General features: G+C 35.6%; 1 protein-coding gene across 6 annotated transcripts in view; it reads left to right on the forward strand.

Moving 5' to 3' along the window:
- ZNF292 (zinc finger protein 292) overlaps positions 1–14,383 on the forward strand; it is a 111,216-nt gene that overhangs the window by 60,393 nt on the left and 36,440 nt on the right. For 4 of the 6 annotated variants that reach the window (XM_063724895.1, XM_024248683.3, XM_054557833.2 and 1 more), the window contains 3 exons: positions 5,080–5,234; positions 5,445–5,523; positions 7,750–7,885. In XM_063724895.1, coding sequence (XP_063580965.1) covers positions 5,080–5,234; positions 5,445–5,523; positions 7,750–7,885 — 370 coding nt within the window. Of the gene's footprint in view, positions 1–29; positions 3,260–4,176; positions 4,324–5,079; positions 5,235–5,444; positions 5,524–7,749; positions 7,886–14,383 lie in introns of those variants that run through there. The other 2 variants (XM_054557835.2, XM_054557834.2) reach the window with 2 other exon arrangements.

The raw sequence follows: 14,383 nt of genomic DNA on the forward strand, positions 1-14,383 counted from the left end.
CAAAGAATGAGGTGAGGCATGTAGCAACCACAGAGCCTGTGTCTGATCTCAGTGGGAGATCTTGGGTCATCACTCAGCCCTAGCTAGTTGCCATGCTGGGATGTGGGCCCAAAGTTGCCAATTTTTTTTGTTATAAAAGAAAAGCCAGAAACCCAAGTTTTTATGTAAAATATATGACTTCTAAATATTAGGAACTAATTCAAATATTTTTTGAACAATGTGCACATCAAAACATCCATGAGCCACTAGTTTATGAACGCACACATATACTCACTAGTGTAGTCCCTTCTGGTATGGTGGAGTGTGTCTTTAATATATGACTCCTTTCAGCATCCTCAACTCTGAATCATCTTGCTCCTCTTTGAATAACTTCAGTTGGTGGGCCACCACCTGTCTCAGGAGGCCAACTTGTTCTGTTTTTGGTTTACTCTAATGGTTTGGTAGTTTTGTCTTATAGGAAACAGGAAAGTGTCTCTTTTAAACTTCAACCTAGTGGTCCTGGTATGACCTGTGAGACACACAGAATAAAATTAACTCCACTCTTAAGTGACAAGCCTCTAGATTTGTGAATTTGGCCAATTTAATGTAAAATTTAATCCAAATTTTGAAAATTGGATTTATAAGTCAATTTTTATTTCTCCAGAAATGTATCACATAGTAGTTAAGAATGAACACTCTGAAGTCAGACTATGAGGATTTGAATCCCTTCTCTGCCTTTTCCTAGCTCTGTGATCTTATGGCTTGTTATTTCATTACTTCTGGTTTGTTAATTTTTAATATAAGCATATTACTATAATTTACCTAATTACTGAATAGGTAGTACATGTAAAGCTCTTAGAACAATGCCTAGCACATGGTAAATATTCAGTAAATATTATTTAGTATCCAGATTAAGCATCCCTAGTTCCATCAGTCATTCATCAAAAAACAGTTTTAAATTTTCTTACCATATTTTTCTTACAGGTTACTCATTAATGGAAGCAATATGGTGCGTTGCAGGAAGACGTTTAGGTTTCGTTCCTTGTCTTTTCCCCTCTGTGCCATCTCCCCCCAACTCATCTTCAAACCAGATTACAGTGACTTTTATCTTTGTCTGTTCATATGTGTATAAATATATATGTGTATAGACATTCATTCATTCTTGAAGGGGTGTGGGAACAAAAACCATTGGTTTAATGGGGAAAAAAGTGTAGGACTTTGGTCAGATGCCAGTCGCGAGTACCAGGTCCCCAAGTCTGTCCAACTTGGCTACAACATTAGGGGTTCTCACAACCCTCTCCTCAGGGTCAGTAATTTGCTAGAATAATTCACAGAACTCAGGAAAATGCTATACTTACTATTACAAGGTATTATAAAGGATACAAATGAACAGCCAGATGAAGAAGTACCTAGGGTGAGATCTGAAAGGATTCTAAGCACCAGAGCCTGTCTCTGTGGAGTTGGGATGTGCCACCTTCCCAGCACATGGATGTGTTTTCCAACTCAGAAGCTCTTAGACTACTGTTGTTTAGGAGGTCTTGTGGAGTACATAGGCATGATTGATCAAATCATTGGCCATTGGCGATTGGGTTCAATCTCTGTGCCCCTTTACCTCCTGCAAGACTGGGGGGTGGGGCTACAAGTTCCATCTCTCTAATCATGGCATGGTCTTTGTAGTGACCAGTCCCTATTTTATTGCTATCTAGAAGCTCCTCAGCCTAATGTTATCTCATTAACATGAAAAAGACACTTATGTAGATTTCAAGGGTTTCAGGAGCTCTGTGCTAGGAACCTAGGACAAAGACCAGTTATTTTTATTATACCATACTTGTATGCCTGCCAGTGGCACAGTCTGAATTCAAAGACTGATCATGAATCTTAACATCCCTTTTGATTGAATGGTTGCATCATTGAATTCCAAATTTTCTTGTATAGTCTTTCCTAGTTCATGTTGGTTCAACCAGGAACTAATCCCAGGTTTTAATTGCTCTAATCAAAATCACCATGCAAGAGAATGTTTTCATTTCTAGCAGTCCATAGTTCTCTGTCATTGTCCTCTGAATGATCTAGCTGGTCAAAAGATTGGAGAGTATAACCATTTCAGATCCATAAGAAATATAAGTTCTTCTTTATTTGAGGGCTATTTAGAAGAAAGTTAAGAATTCTCCTGTGTAGGGGTCAAAAGAAAACTTCCCCTTCATCCTCTGAAGGTTCACTGAAAATCAACTGACAAACAGCAGATTAATAGGAGAAATGGCCTACAAATTTATTAATGAAAGGGAGGTAGGGAAATGTGGATGATTTTAGAGGAGGGTTGTAAATTATTTTTAGGGGAATTCAATGGACTTGAACATACAGTGGCCTGGGACAAAGTCTGTTGAGCCTGCTAAGCATTCAGTGGTTTGTGACAAAAGTCTGGCTAGATGTGTTGACAGACTTCTGTCTTCCTGCCCTATGAGTTCAGTTAATGAAAACTCAGGGAGGGGACTGTTAGAAATGCTTATTCCCGGTGCCACAAAGAAACAGCACTCAAATATAAATTTAATTTTCACAGGCAATTTTTACTTTCTGCAGAAAGGGTGCTCCTTGCAGATGGAACAATGGTGGGACCACACCTGGACAGGGGAGGTCTTGTTCCTGACACAGGTAGCCCCTACTGCTGTGTCGTTCCCATATTGGCTAGGGTTGGCCCGCACAGTCTAAGCTAATTCCAACTGGCTATTTTAAAAAGAGCAGGGTGTATGAGCCAGAATGGTAGGGTGAGTAGTTTGGCGGGAAGGATGGTTAGAAACAGGTAACTAAAGGTGACTTAGGTCAGAGTAGGTGACCAGGGGTGACTCAGGTAAAGCAGGTGACCGGGATGAGTCAGGATGGACCAGGTGACCAGGGAACAGATGTGAACTACTGATTAGGACTGGCGGGAAAGTTGTTTACTGAAACTTAGAAGCAAGGGGGTGAAGAGAACCAGGAAGTTAAACTTTAAAATGGAGAATCAAAGAATAAGAGAGCTGAACATACTGACATACTGATTCTTAGAAGAGAAACTTGGGGTTCACTATATTTAACAGGATCAAAGGTAATTTTCTTCTTCTTTGGTGGGCCTGGACTTTAGACAGATAAGGAAACTTCACAGAACAACTTCATACTGTATTTTGGGAGAAAGAGGATCAAGAGATGGGAAGAAACAGGAGAAGGTCAGAGAGACTCTGAGGCTTCTTCTTCAGCATGTCAAAGGGCCACAGTTTGGGGTATCAGTTTCTGAGCCCCAACACCTGCAAAAGTGAGTCTCTGGATTGGGATTATATGTATAATAGTGACATGATTAGGCAAATAAAAGGCTTTAATTTCTGTGTTTACATCGAAGCTGAATCATCTTGGGTATAATGTAGGCAGCTTCATCTCATGTTCCATGTTGACCAGCTACAATGTCATTTGTTCATCATTACATTTAACAATGCCAAGAGGGTACAGAAACATGGATTCCCCTCTTTCCCAGCATCTCTATCCCTGCTTGGAACTTCAAAGATCAGGAATAGCTTTACCTTTGGGTTTCATGTGGATTGAGCTAGGGAACTTATCTCTGGTTGTTTTTATCCTCACGTAGAATCTATTTTGTACCATGAAGGTTTGGGATATAATGGGATTGTGAGGTGAGGTGAAAGGGTGGATGAGAGCAAATTTGTTTCAGGGTTCATCTGGGAAAGATTGCGGTGTTTTTTCCTGGATATCTGAGAAACAAGTTTTTCCACTTCAACTTTACTGAGAAATTTTGCTGTGGAGTTGGTTTTGGACCTAGTTGAGTATCCCCCGACACCCCATCCTACATCCTGCACTGTGGCTGCAGGTTTTGTGTCCTTTCTGTCTCTAGCAATCAGTATTTGCCCTCACTTCTTAGGGGGAAAGGAAAGGAAAGGATTAGTTGAGAGCCAAGATCTGTGAATATATGGCTACTCAGTAGGTGAGTAGTTATTTTGTTGCCCTTTAGTTTACCAGCTTACTTTTTCTATTGCTTTCGTCTAATCACTTACTAATTCTGTTAGTTGGAAGTTAGTAGAGAGGACAAGGTAGTAAATGCTTTGGTAGTAGAATACAATCCCCCCACCCCTTCCCTCCCTCCAGTTTTTAAAAGTGCTTCTGTATGCCAGAGGATACAAGCCCTCAGGAAATTTTTTTTTCCTTCAATACCCTGTTTTCTAGGAAAAGACACCTGAATTTTCCTATGTTTGATTAAATGAGTCTTAAACCCTGAAGTGTGGAGAGGACCAATTGTGGCAGTCTTCTGTGTTATAAAAACATTTAATTAGAATCTCTCTTCATTTAGCATAACTATATAGAACCTTTTAGGTAAGAGTCTTAACATGTATGTTTCTGTATAACTTATCTTTCCATTATCTCCCATCTCTTATTCAGTAAGATAAATAGCATCTTTTAAAGTAATTCTGATGAGGTAAATTTAAAATATTTACTTAATTGAAAGATGAGAAATATTTTTAATTAAAAAACTATTACAAAAATTACTTAACCTTATAATAATTTTTTAATATCTTTAATGTTGATTTTTATATGTTGAAAGTCTTTGGATGACTTTTTAATTGCTAGTGCTTGTCAAAAAATTATTAATTTGTATGTACTGTTTTTTTTTATGGACTGAAAAAGGACATGTCTTTGCTGACCATACGTGATTCATTTTGTTGTTCAATATTGAATTTTCTGCTGCTTCTACGAGAAATAGAAAACAGATATTATTTCAAATTCTTCACTGCATGCCTGCTCAAGTATTACTTGCCCAGGTGTCTTTTTAAAATAACTTTTAAAACTTACTAGGGAATAGAGGAGGTAACTCTTGCACTATTTAAAACTAGCCTTGATGAAATGATGCTGTTGCTGGATGAATTAATACTAATCTTTTCTCCTACAGAGAGCTGCCAAAAATAAGACTATGACTTTATTTCATTTAATATTTTAATCAATGTAAACTACTTTTTGTTTTTATAAATAAAAATTTGTATTTTTCAAAATTTTTCAGGAAAAAACAGCTGATGAGTCAATGTATATTTTGATTTACATTTTGAATACTTTTTATTATTCCTTCCAAAACAGACACTCCTAGAATATGCAGAGAAATGGAAAACTTCAGAAGATCCTTTACCTTTATTGGAGGTATACACAGTGGCTATCCAAAGTTATGTTAAAGCCCGACCTTATCTTACCTCTGAATGTGAAAATGTAGCCTTGGTTCTGGAACGCTTGGCATTGTGAGTAGACCTTTGAGTAAATAAACTAGATTTAGCTTTAAAAATACACACACACACACATGCACACACACATTAAATCTCAAGTCTTATAGTTTAATTTTAAATAGATTAGTTATGGGGAGTCTGCTTATGATACTAGAATTACTGGTTTTATAATTTCCTTTGAATTTTAATAATTATTCCTCTCCTTACCAACTTTTTGTTTTTTAGAAGCTGTGTTGAACTTTTACTGTGTCTGCCTGTTGAGTTATCAGATAAACAGTGGGAACAATTTCAGACACTGGTGCAGGTGAGAATCTTTATCTTTAGATTTAATACAGGTATATCTTAAGTCAGTTTTCCTTACTCTTAAAAAATTTATTCAGTTAAGCTTTAAGACATCTCAATAATGACAGACATTAATTACTGATCTTATTGACACTAGTGTCTTACATATAGTAGATCTCAACAAATGTTTGCTAAATGTATATATACGTTTAGATAGATTGAATAATCTTTATGATCAGATAATTGGGACTTTGTAAGAGCAGCAAGGGAACACAAAAGAAAGTGCCCTCATTTGGATTTAGAAACAGTTAAACTGGTTTCTGAAAATCTTCAATGTGCTTTATAAGAATTTCACATATATCATTTAATCCTCATGAAAATTTGTGTGGATAGGTATATTTTCCCCATTTTAAAGGTGAGGAAACTGAGGCTCATACTCCAAAATAATTATATGCCCAAACTTGTCTAGCTAATATCACATAGTAGTTATTCGAACTAAGATTCTTTGTTCCAAAGCCCATGCCTTTTCTTCTGTCTGAAAACACATGCTTTGTCTATTTTATTTAGTGTTGTTATTCTGCTTATATGAGGTACTACACAATTTAGCAGTTAGTTGTCTTGAAGTTTTTTCAAGAATGTTAAATTTTGTTTCAAGCACTAGAGCTGGATGTATTATGGCTTCAACTAAATTTTGATTAATTGATTAGTTAAAAAGAATGCTCCTGCCAGCTAGTTTCAAAGCTATAGTTCTTTCTCTCCATTTCTCTATCCAGAGTTCTTAAAATATCTTTAGGCCTTAAGATTTTCTGTAAGAAATATATTAAAGAGGTATAGCCTTAAATTTTAGAAGCATGTAAAATAAGCTGTAGTTAGGCAGAGAAATAAACTTTCCTGTTTTAATATTAAACATTAAAATCTACATCAAGTGCAACAGGCCCTTGAAGCTGGAATTCGTATCTTATTTAACATTGTAGGATTCTGCATAATGTCTTACACATAACAGATGCTTAATAACTGTTTGTTGAAATGAAAGTGTCTTGTCCTGTTTGTCACATTGCAACTAATTTTTTGATCATGCATATTCTACTTCAGATATCCGTAACTTGTATCTTAGGTTTTTTTTCCAAAAAGTATTTTTAGGTAAATTATTTTAAAACTTCCTATTGCTTGCCATTCAGATACACCCTACCACAGAATTAATATGCATAACCAGAATTCCAAATGCTACTGATTTTGTTTGCCAACGTAAGATAAAATGTTACACTTTCCTTTTTGAAACAAAAGGACTAGTTAATACCTTTTTAGATGGATTATGAAGGAAGTAACTCTTTACATCCCTCTACATTCAGTTACTTAAAGAAAACTTAGTAAAGCACCTGAACTTTGTTGGAATGGGAATATTTGGATGGCTTTGAGGATTAGACTTTTTGTTTGAACATAGCATGCAGCTTTAAGAGTTTCTCCAACACTTTGCTCCCATTTCTGAGCTTCCTCAAGGTTAGTTTATGCCTGTTTAATAGCATTTATTTTCCCTGTGTTTTAACTATTTAAACATTTCTTTACCCCACTAGAGGATAAGCCCCATAAAGTCAGGGACTAGTTGCTCTTCTGTAGAACTTTGTTCGTAGAAATTCTCAATAAACAGTTTCTGAATTGAATAAAAACTGTTGGTCTTTTGTGGACTGAAGACTATGCCCATTTCATGAACACTTGGAAACAACTTGCAGGCAAGGTTCATCATCAGCTTTAATGTGAAATTGCCAGAACTATACAATGAATAAATGAAAAAATCATGCATTTAGTTATTTTCTTTTCGTAATTCCCTTTTATTGGAATATGCATAAGTTGTCACTTAGTTCGTTATGAAATCTTTTTATTAATGGTAGATTCGGGGGAAAACTTTTTTAAACACAGAGGATATAAAATGTGTAAGGTCTTTTATGCATATGGATATTCTGATTGCTTCCTTGAGGAATAACTTTACTCCTGGCTTAGATTTTGGGGAAGAAAAAATACAGACTTACTTCTGTAAATACATTATATTTATTTAAGATTTGTAAATGATTTATTTCTTATCCTTGAAATTCATCTTTAAATATTAGAAGTAAAGGAACTGAGTACTTTGTAATGTGATGTGAAATTTTTAAGATGAAAGTCTTTTCAGAAGTTTAGTATTATATTTAAAGCCTGATAAGCTTGCTTTTAAAAATCTGTTGTAATGCTTTGGATGTTTATTTAATATTTATAGGTAGCTCATGAAAAGCTGATGGAGAATGGCAGCTGTGAATTGCATTTTTTAGCTACTCTAGCTCAAGAGACTGGGGTGTGGAAAAACCCGGTACTGTGCACTATTCTTTCCCAGGAACCATTGGATAAGGATAAAGGTAAATTTTCAAGAGAGAGAGAAAAAAAGCATAATTAGACTAGAAAAAATAAGTGTTAAAGTTGTTTTGATATAATTTATCTCAAGATATTCCAAAGAAGGACCATTTAATTAAATATCTTCTGAGGTGCGCTTGAGGCCCTGTGCCTTTATTTTATTTTGGGGAAGATGAATTTATATGATTATAGAATCGTAGATTAACAGGTAAACTAGAATTTTTTCCCAACATCTTTTTAACAGAGGAATTCCTTCTGTAACTTCTGACAGGTGGCAATCCAGTTCATATTTGATAATGTATTTGATAGTTGGGAGAAACAGAAATAGGATGCTGAAATGCTCTTCCTCAAAATAAAATAAGAAGTCAGTGCTAGAACTCTTTAAGTCTTTTGTCTCTAAGATTAAAATGCTTTCTCAGTTTATTGTTCAGTCTTATTGTATCCCCTGCGTTTTTCTTATATGAGCTCAGCCTGGTATCCTATTGAAAGTAGATGGCTAAATTACTTATATGTATAACACTTAATGTTTTTTAGAGTTTAAAATTTATATAGACCCCGAAGAAAAGTACAGTTGTCTTCTAGATACTTTTCTTGAGATTATTTAGGAAAATGTGCCCAAATATCACCCTAACCTTTCCCAAGGTATTTAACTGAAGAAGTAAATTTTTAAAAAAAATTGTAATATATCTAATGGAAAAGCATGTATTTACCACTGTAAGCTTCTTCCGTCGTTTATTGCTGCTTTTCTTGTTGATCAGTGGCAAATTCTAGGAAATTTTGCTATATGATAGCAAGTTTTGAAGGCCATGAGAAGGGAGTGTTAAGTCTATTGCTTGTGAGCTCTTCTGGTACTTTGATATTTACCCAAAGCCTTCCCAGCCAATCTTCAAACTTCTCTTTAGGTTGGTTATTCCTACTTGATTTCTGTCTTCACCATTTTCTCCATGCTTTCTTGATCATTCTAGCAGTGTACTTGTTTCTTAGTTTTCACAAGAGGTTTATTTTTAGTATCCTCTACCTTCATGGATATCCAACAATTAGCTACAGTGTTCTCGAGACCTTGGAAGGAGATCCTTTCATTACTTAAAATAATAATAGTTATTTATTTATTTATTTACTTATTTATTGAGACAGAGTCTTGCTCTGTGGCCCAGGCTAGAGTGCAGTGGTGCGATCATGGCTCACCGCAGCCTCACTTCCAGACTCAAGTGATCCTCTCAGCCTCCTGAGTAGCTGGGACTGCAGACACATGCCACCACACTCAGCTAATTTTTGTATTTTTATTTTTTGTAGAGACAGAGTCTCCCTGTGTTACCCAGGCTGGTCTCGAACTCCTGGGCTCAAGCCATCCTCCCACCTCAGCCTTTCACAGTGTTAGGATTACAGGCGTGACTGACCACACCCAGCCTAACAATAAATTTAAAAGTTGAGAATCTTAGATTTTTTTTTTTGCCTTGCCATATTAACTTTATTCCCCATAGATTAATACCAGTATGCTTTACTTCTAGCACCAAATTATACTTTCTGATCTTCTCAGCTTTTAGAAATATTAGATGTGATATATTAGTAATAATATCAAATTACAAGTTCCTCACAGTTTGGAAAGTGCTTTTATATGCATGGTTTTATTTAACCATCACAGTGAATACTTTGAAAAAGATAGGATCCTTATTGTCCCTATTTTTCAGATGAGAAAATAGAGGCTCAGAAAGATGAGTATTTTTTTCATACCACATTACCAGTGATGAGAGGCAGAGCCAGAAATTAAAAATCAGACCTCAGCCTCTCCCTATTATGCCCTGTTGCATCTAGTCTAATAAAATAGAGTTGCACCTACTCTAAATAAAGGAGTAACTCCTTTTCCCATTGTCAGTTTCTGAACAGCATTTTGCCAAATTCACATATTATGCTAAAGCAGGAAAAAGGAACCTTTATCCTAACAGAGATTTCAACTTTATTTGAAAAGATAATGTGCTGCTTTACTTGTTTGAATGTACCTAACATTGTATCTGTTAACCAATGTCTCTACCCATCTCTGTGCTGCTTTATTTCTTGACCTTCATCTGTCATAGCCACTGGAATAATTAGGACTATGCAGCCAGGAGGAGTTTTCTGCAAATTAGATGGATTGTAGGTAGCCAAACTAATAACAATACAGCTCATGAAACAACCGGAGAGATGTTACATGATTGAGAGATTTGCAGCCATAATCTAGCCTGCAGCAAGTTTGAAGAGAAGAATAAGAGCCCAGAAAATGAGTATACCTCTATAGGTTATACTCATTCGTTTGTTTATAGTGAAGCCTTTGAAGTTTTGATGTAGTATTTGAACAGTGAATAATCTGATTAATTCTGAGTTATTTTAGTTTATTTTTTTCAATTGACTGATTTTGGACCTACTAGAGCCCAGCTCAACCGAGAAATACTCTTTGATTTGGGAGAGTAAGGGTGGACAGGACTCAAAGATACTGGTTTCACTTCAACATTTGAGTATCCTAGAGGGAGGTAGCTCTAATAACTAAACCAATACAAGTCAAGTACATGGTTTTGAATATCAAAGGAACTTTAGGCATACTTAAATATTACTTATGCCTCCCTTTAGTCATAATCTTGGGATTGGAAAGGTACTTAATATTCAATTATTTGTTACTCAATTTTAATTCCCCTCTAAAACATCACTGATAAATTAGCTTTTGCACAAACACTTCTAGAGTATGGTACTTATGTAGTTCAGTCTATTCTTAGCCTGTGATTAGAAAATCTTCATTGTGAAAATTGTGAAAACTAATTTTTGGAGTTTCCATCTTTTGGACCTGGTGCTGCCTCTAAAGCCATAGTAAAGTATAAATCTCTCTTTCATTTGGTAGCAATTGAGATTTTTAAAGATTGCCATCATGTCTACACTTGGTCTTCTTTTCTTTTCTTTAATTTTTAATTTTTGTGGATATATAGCAGGTGTATATATTTATGGAAGTCTTCTTTTGTAGACTAAAAACCTTGATGTGGCGTGATTATAAATCTACAATCGTGATTCCTCTTTTTTGAGTGCATTTTATGTTTTTGTAGTTCTCTTAAATATGTAAATCTCAGCACTTCATCTGTACTGTAAATATGATCTGGCCAGTTTTGAGGTCAGAGATATCCTCTTTCTCTTCATGCTAACAATTTATACTTAAGTTAGTGTAATGTAAGATGACATTACGTTTTTGGGCAGCCATGTAATTCTCACAACTCAATGAGGTTACTAAAATCGTTTAAAATTTTTAAAAAATAAATGCTAACTTTTAATGATGTCTTCTCAATCTACGTTTGTATACTTTTTCTTTTGGTGTACAAGTGTATTACCTTTTTCTTCCTGTGTAATTTTACCATATTAGATCCATTCTGTCTCCCCAACTTGTCAAGATTCTTTTTAATTCTGATTTTGTTATTCAAGGATTTTGTCCTTCCCCATTTCCTCTCATTTTGCAGACTTCATTTTCATATACCATATTGGCATCCAGGTTCTTCATCATAACCATAAAAAGATCATGTCCAGAAATCAAGCTTCTGGGATACTTAAAAAAATCTTTCTGCTTGCCTTTAGTTCTTACATCCATATCTGTTGATTATTATTGTTTTATCAAATATACCTATTTTCCCATAATGCTGGCCCATGGTTCTCCTTTTCTGTCTAAAGGATTTGGTGAAAGACCATAACAAGTGTTTGTGGCTGTGAAAAACTGGCTGTGACAGTTTTTCAGACTTTCCTTGTTTTTGACAAATGTTTGGCTAAAGTTCTTTTACGTAAGATTATTCAATACTGAGGTTAGTCTGATCTAATTTATTTTTTACATAAAATTTTTTATTTTAGAATAGTTTTAAATTTATAGAAAAATTGTGAAGTTTCCATATACCCTGCACCCAGTTTTCACTCTCATTAATATCTTACATTAGTTTGGTACATTTGTCACAATTAATAAATTAATATTTATACTTTGTTATTAATTAATCCATACTTTATTCACATTTCCTTAGTTTTTACCTAATGTCCTTTTTCTATTCCAGGATTCCATCCAGGATACCACATTACATTTAGTCGTCATGTCTCCTTAGGCTCCTCTTGGCTGTGACAGTTTTTCAGACTTTCCTTGTTTTTGATGACCTTGACAGTTTTGAGGAGTACTGGTCAGGTATTTTGTAGAGTGTCCCTCAATTGAGATTTGTCTGATGTTGTTCTCATGATTAGACTGGGGTTATGGGTTTTGAGGAGGAAGACCAGAAAGGTAAAGTACCATTGCCATCACATTATATAAAGGGTATCTATTGTCAACATGACTTATCACTGTTTTGAGGTTTTTTGGGGTTTTTTTTGTTTGTTTGTTTTTTGAGAAAGGGTCTCACTCCATCACTCAGGCTGGAGTGCAGTGGCACAATCCCAGCTCACTGCAACCTCCAACTCCTGGGTTCAAGCGATTCTCCCACCTCGGCCTCCCGAGTAGCTGGGACCGCAGGCATGTGCCACCATGCCTGGCTAAACTTCTTTGTATGTTTTGGTAGAGATGGGGTTTTACCTTGTTGGCCAAGCTGGTCTTGAGTCCCTGACCTCAAGTGATCCACCTGCCTCGGCCTCCCAAAATACTGGGATTACAGGCATGAGCCACTACACCCAGCCGACTTATCACTGTTGGTGTGAACCTAGACCACCTAGCTGTGGCAGCATGTGTCAGGTTTCTCCACTGTGAAGTTACTCTTTTCTCTCTTTCCATGCTACATTCTTTAGAATGAAATTACTGTGTGCAGCCCATACTTGAAGTGGGAAGTTATGCTCCACCTCCTTGAGGAAGCAGTATCTACATGTTATCTGGAATTCTACACAGGAGATTTGTCTCCTCCCTATTTATTTTTTCCATCAGTCATTTATATTAGTATGGCCTTATATATATTTATTTTATACTTTGGTCATAATCTGATACTACTTTATTTTGTTGCTCAGTTTCTTCCAGCTTTGGCATGAGAGCTCTTTCCTTTGACTCTTGTGTCCCTCATCAATGGGTTTTGTTTTTTGTGTGATTACTTCCTTGCTTTCTGGCACCGTAATATGCTCCAGGCTCATCTGGCGTATTTCCTGCCTGAGTCCTGGAATCAACCATTTCTCTAGGGAGGACTTGCCCCTTTTATTGGAGAATGGTATTAGAAACCAAGATCTATATTAAACTAAATATGAATTCTTACTGATGTCTCCAAGTCTAATTCATTAACACAAAGATCATTGTAGCCTCCTTCCCTTGCTTGTCTGTGACCTCCCACTTCAACAAAATGTCATATAATTGGAATCATACAGTATGTAGCCTTTCAGACTAGCTTCTTCCACCACTGGCCATCCATTTACTTAATCCTAGTATACCCCTATAGGAAAAAACTTTATTAATTACAGTACAGTGCTTTTGTACAGTTCTTTTTTACTTTATTCTTACATTCTCCACTCATTTCCAAAGTTACTTAGGTCAGCACCTTATTTCTCCATTCCTTTCAGTGAGGTTCTTTTCATACATTTGTAATATAGTTATTTTGTTGTATTCTGTATTCCATCTTGGGCTTCCTGAACCTCCTAAATAACTTTTTTTCAATTTGCATACCTTAAGATTCCCTCTTTTGTGTTGTTTAGTTTTATAGATTTTGACAAATGAAAATAGTGTCGTGTGTCCACCATTACAGTAATATACATAGTAGTTTCACTCCCTAAAAAAAATAAAAAAAAAACTGTGTTTCACCTATCCAGCCTTCTCCCAAACACCTGACAACTACTGATCTATCTGCCATCTCTATAGTTTTGCCTTTTTCAGAATGTCATGTAATTAAAGCTTTTCATTCAAGCTTCTTTCACATAGCATTGTATATTTAACATTCATCCAGGGCTTTACATGTCTGTTAAACCAATGAGCTATTAGCTCATTCCTTTTTATCACTAAATAATATTCCATTATATGGCTGTACCACAGTATCCATTCACCTGTTAAAGGTGAATGGCTAAACAAACTGTGGTACAGCCATGTAATGGATGCTAGTTTTTGATGTATGTGCTGCCAGTTTTTGGTGATTTGAGTAAAGCCGTTATAAACATTTGCATGCAGGTTTTTGTGTGGATGTCAGTTTTCAGATCAGTTGGGTGAAAATACGTAGGAGTATGGTGGCTATGTCATATGGTAAGACTGTTTAGCTTTGAAAAAAAAACTGTCTTCTAAAGTGCCTGTACCATTTTGTATTCTCATCAGCAATGAATAATTCCTTTTGCCCCATACCCTTACCAGCAATTGGTATTGTCTGTTTTTGGAATTTTAGCCATTCTAATAGGCATGTAGTGATATCACATTGTTATTTTAATTTGCATTTCTGTAATGACAAATGATTCTGAACATCTTTTCATATGCATATTTGCCATCTGTATATCTTGGGTGAGGCATCTGTTCAGATCTCTTGCCTATTTCTTAATTGGGTTGTTTGTTTTCTTATTGTTGAGTTTTA

This window comes from Pongo abelii, chromosome 5 (genome assembly GCF_028885655.2).
Source record: "Pongo abelii isolate AG06213 chromosome 5, NHGRI_mPonAbe1-v2.0_pri, whole genome shotgun sequence".
NCBI lineage: Eukaryota > Metazoa > Chordata > Mammalia > Primates > Hominidae > Pongo > Pongo abelii.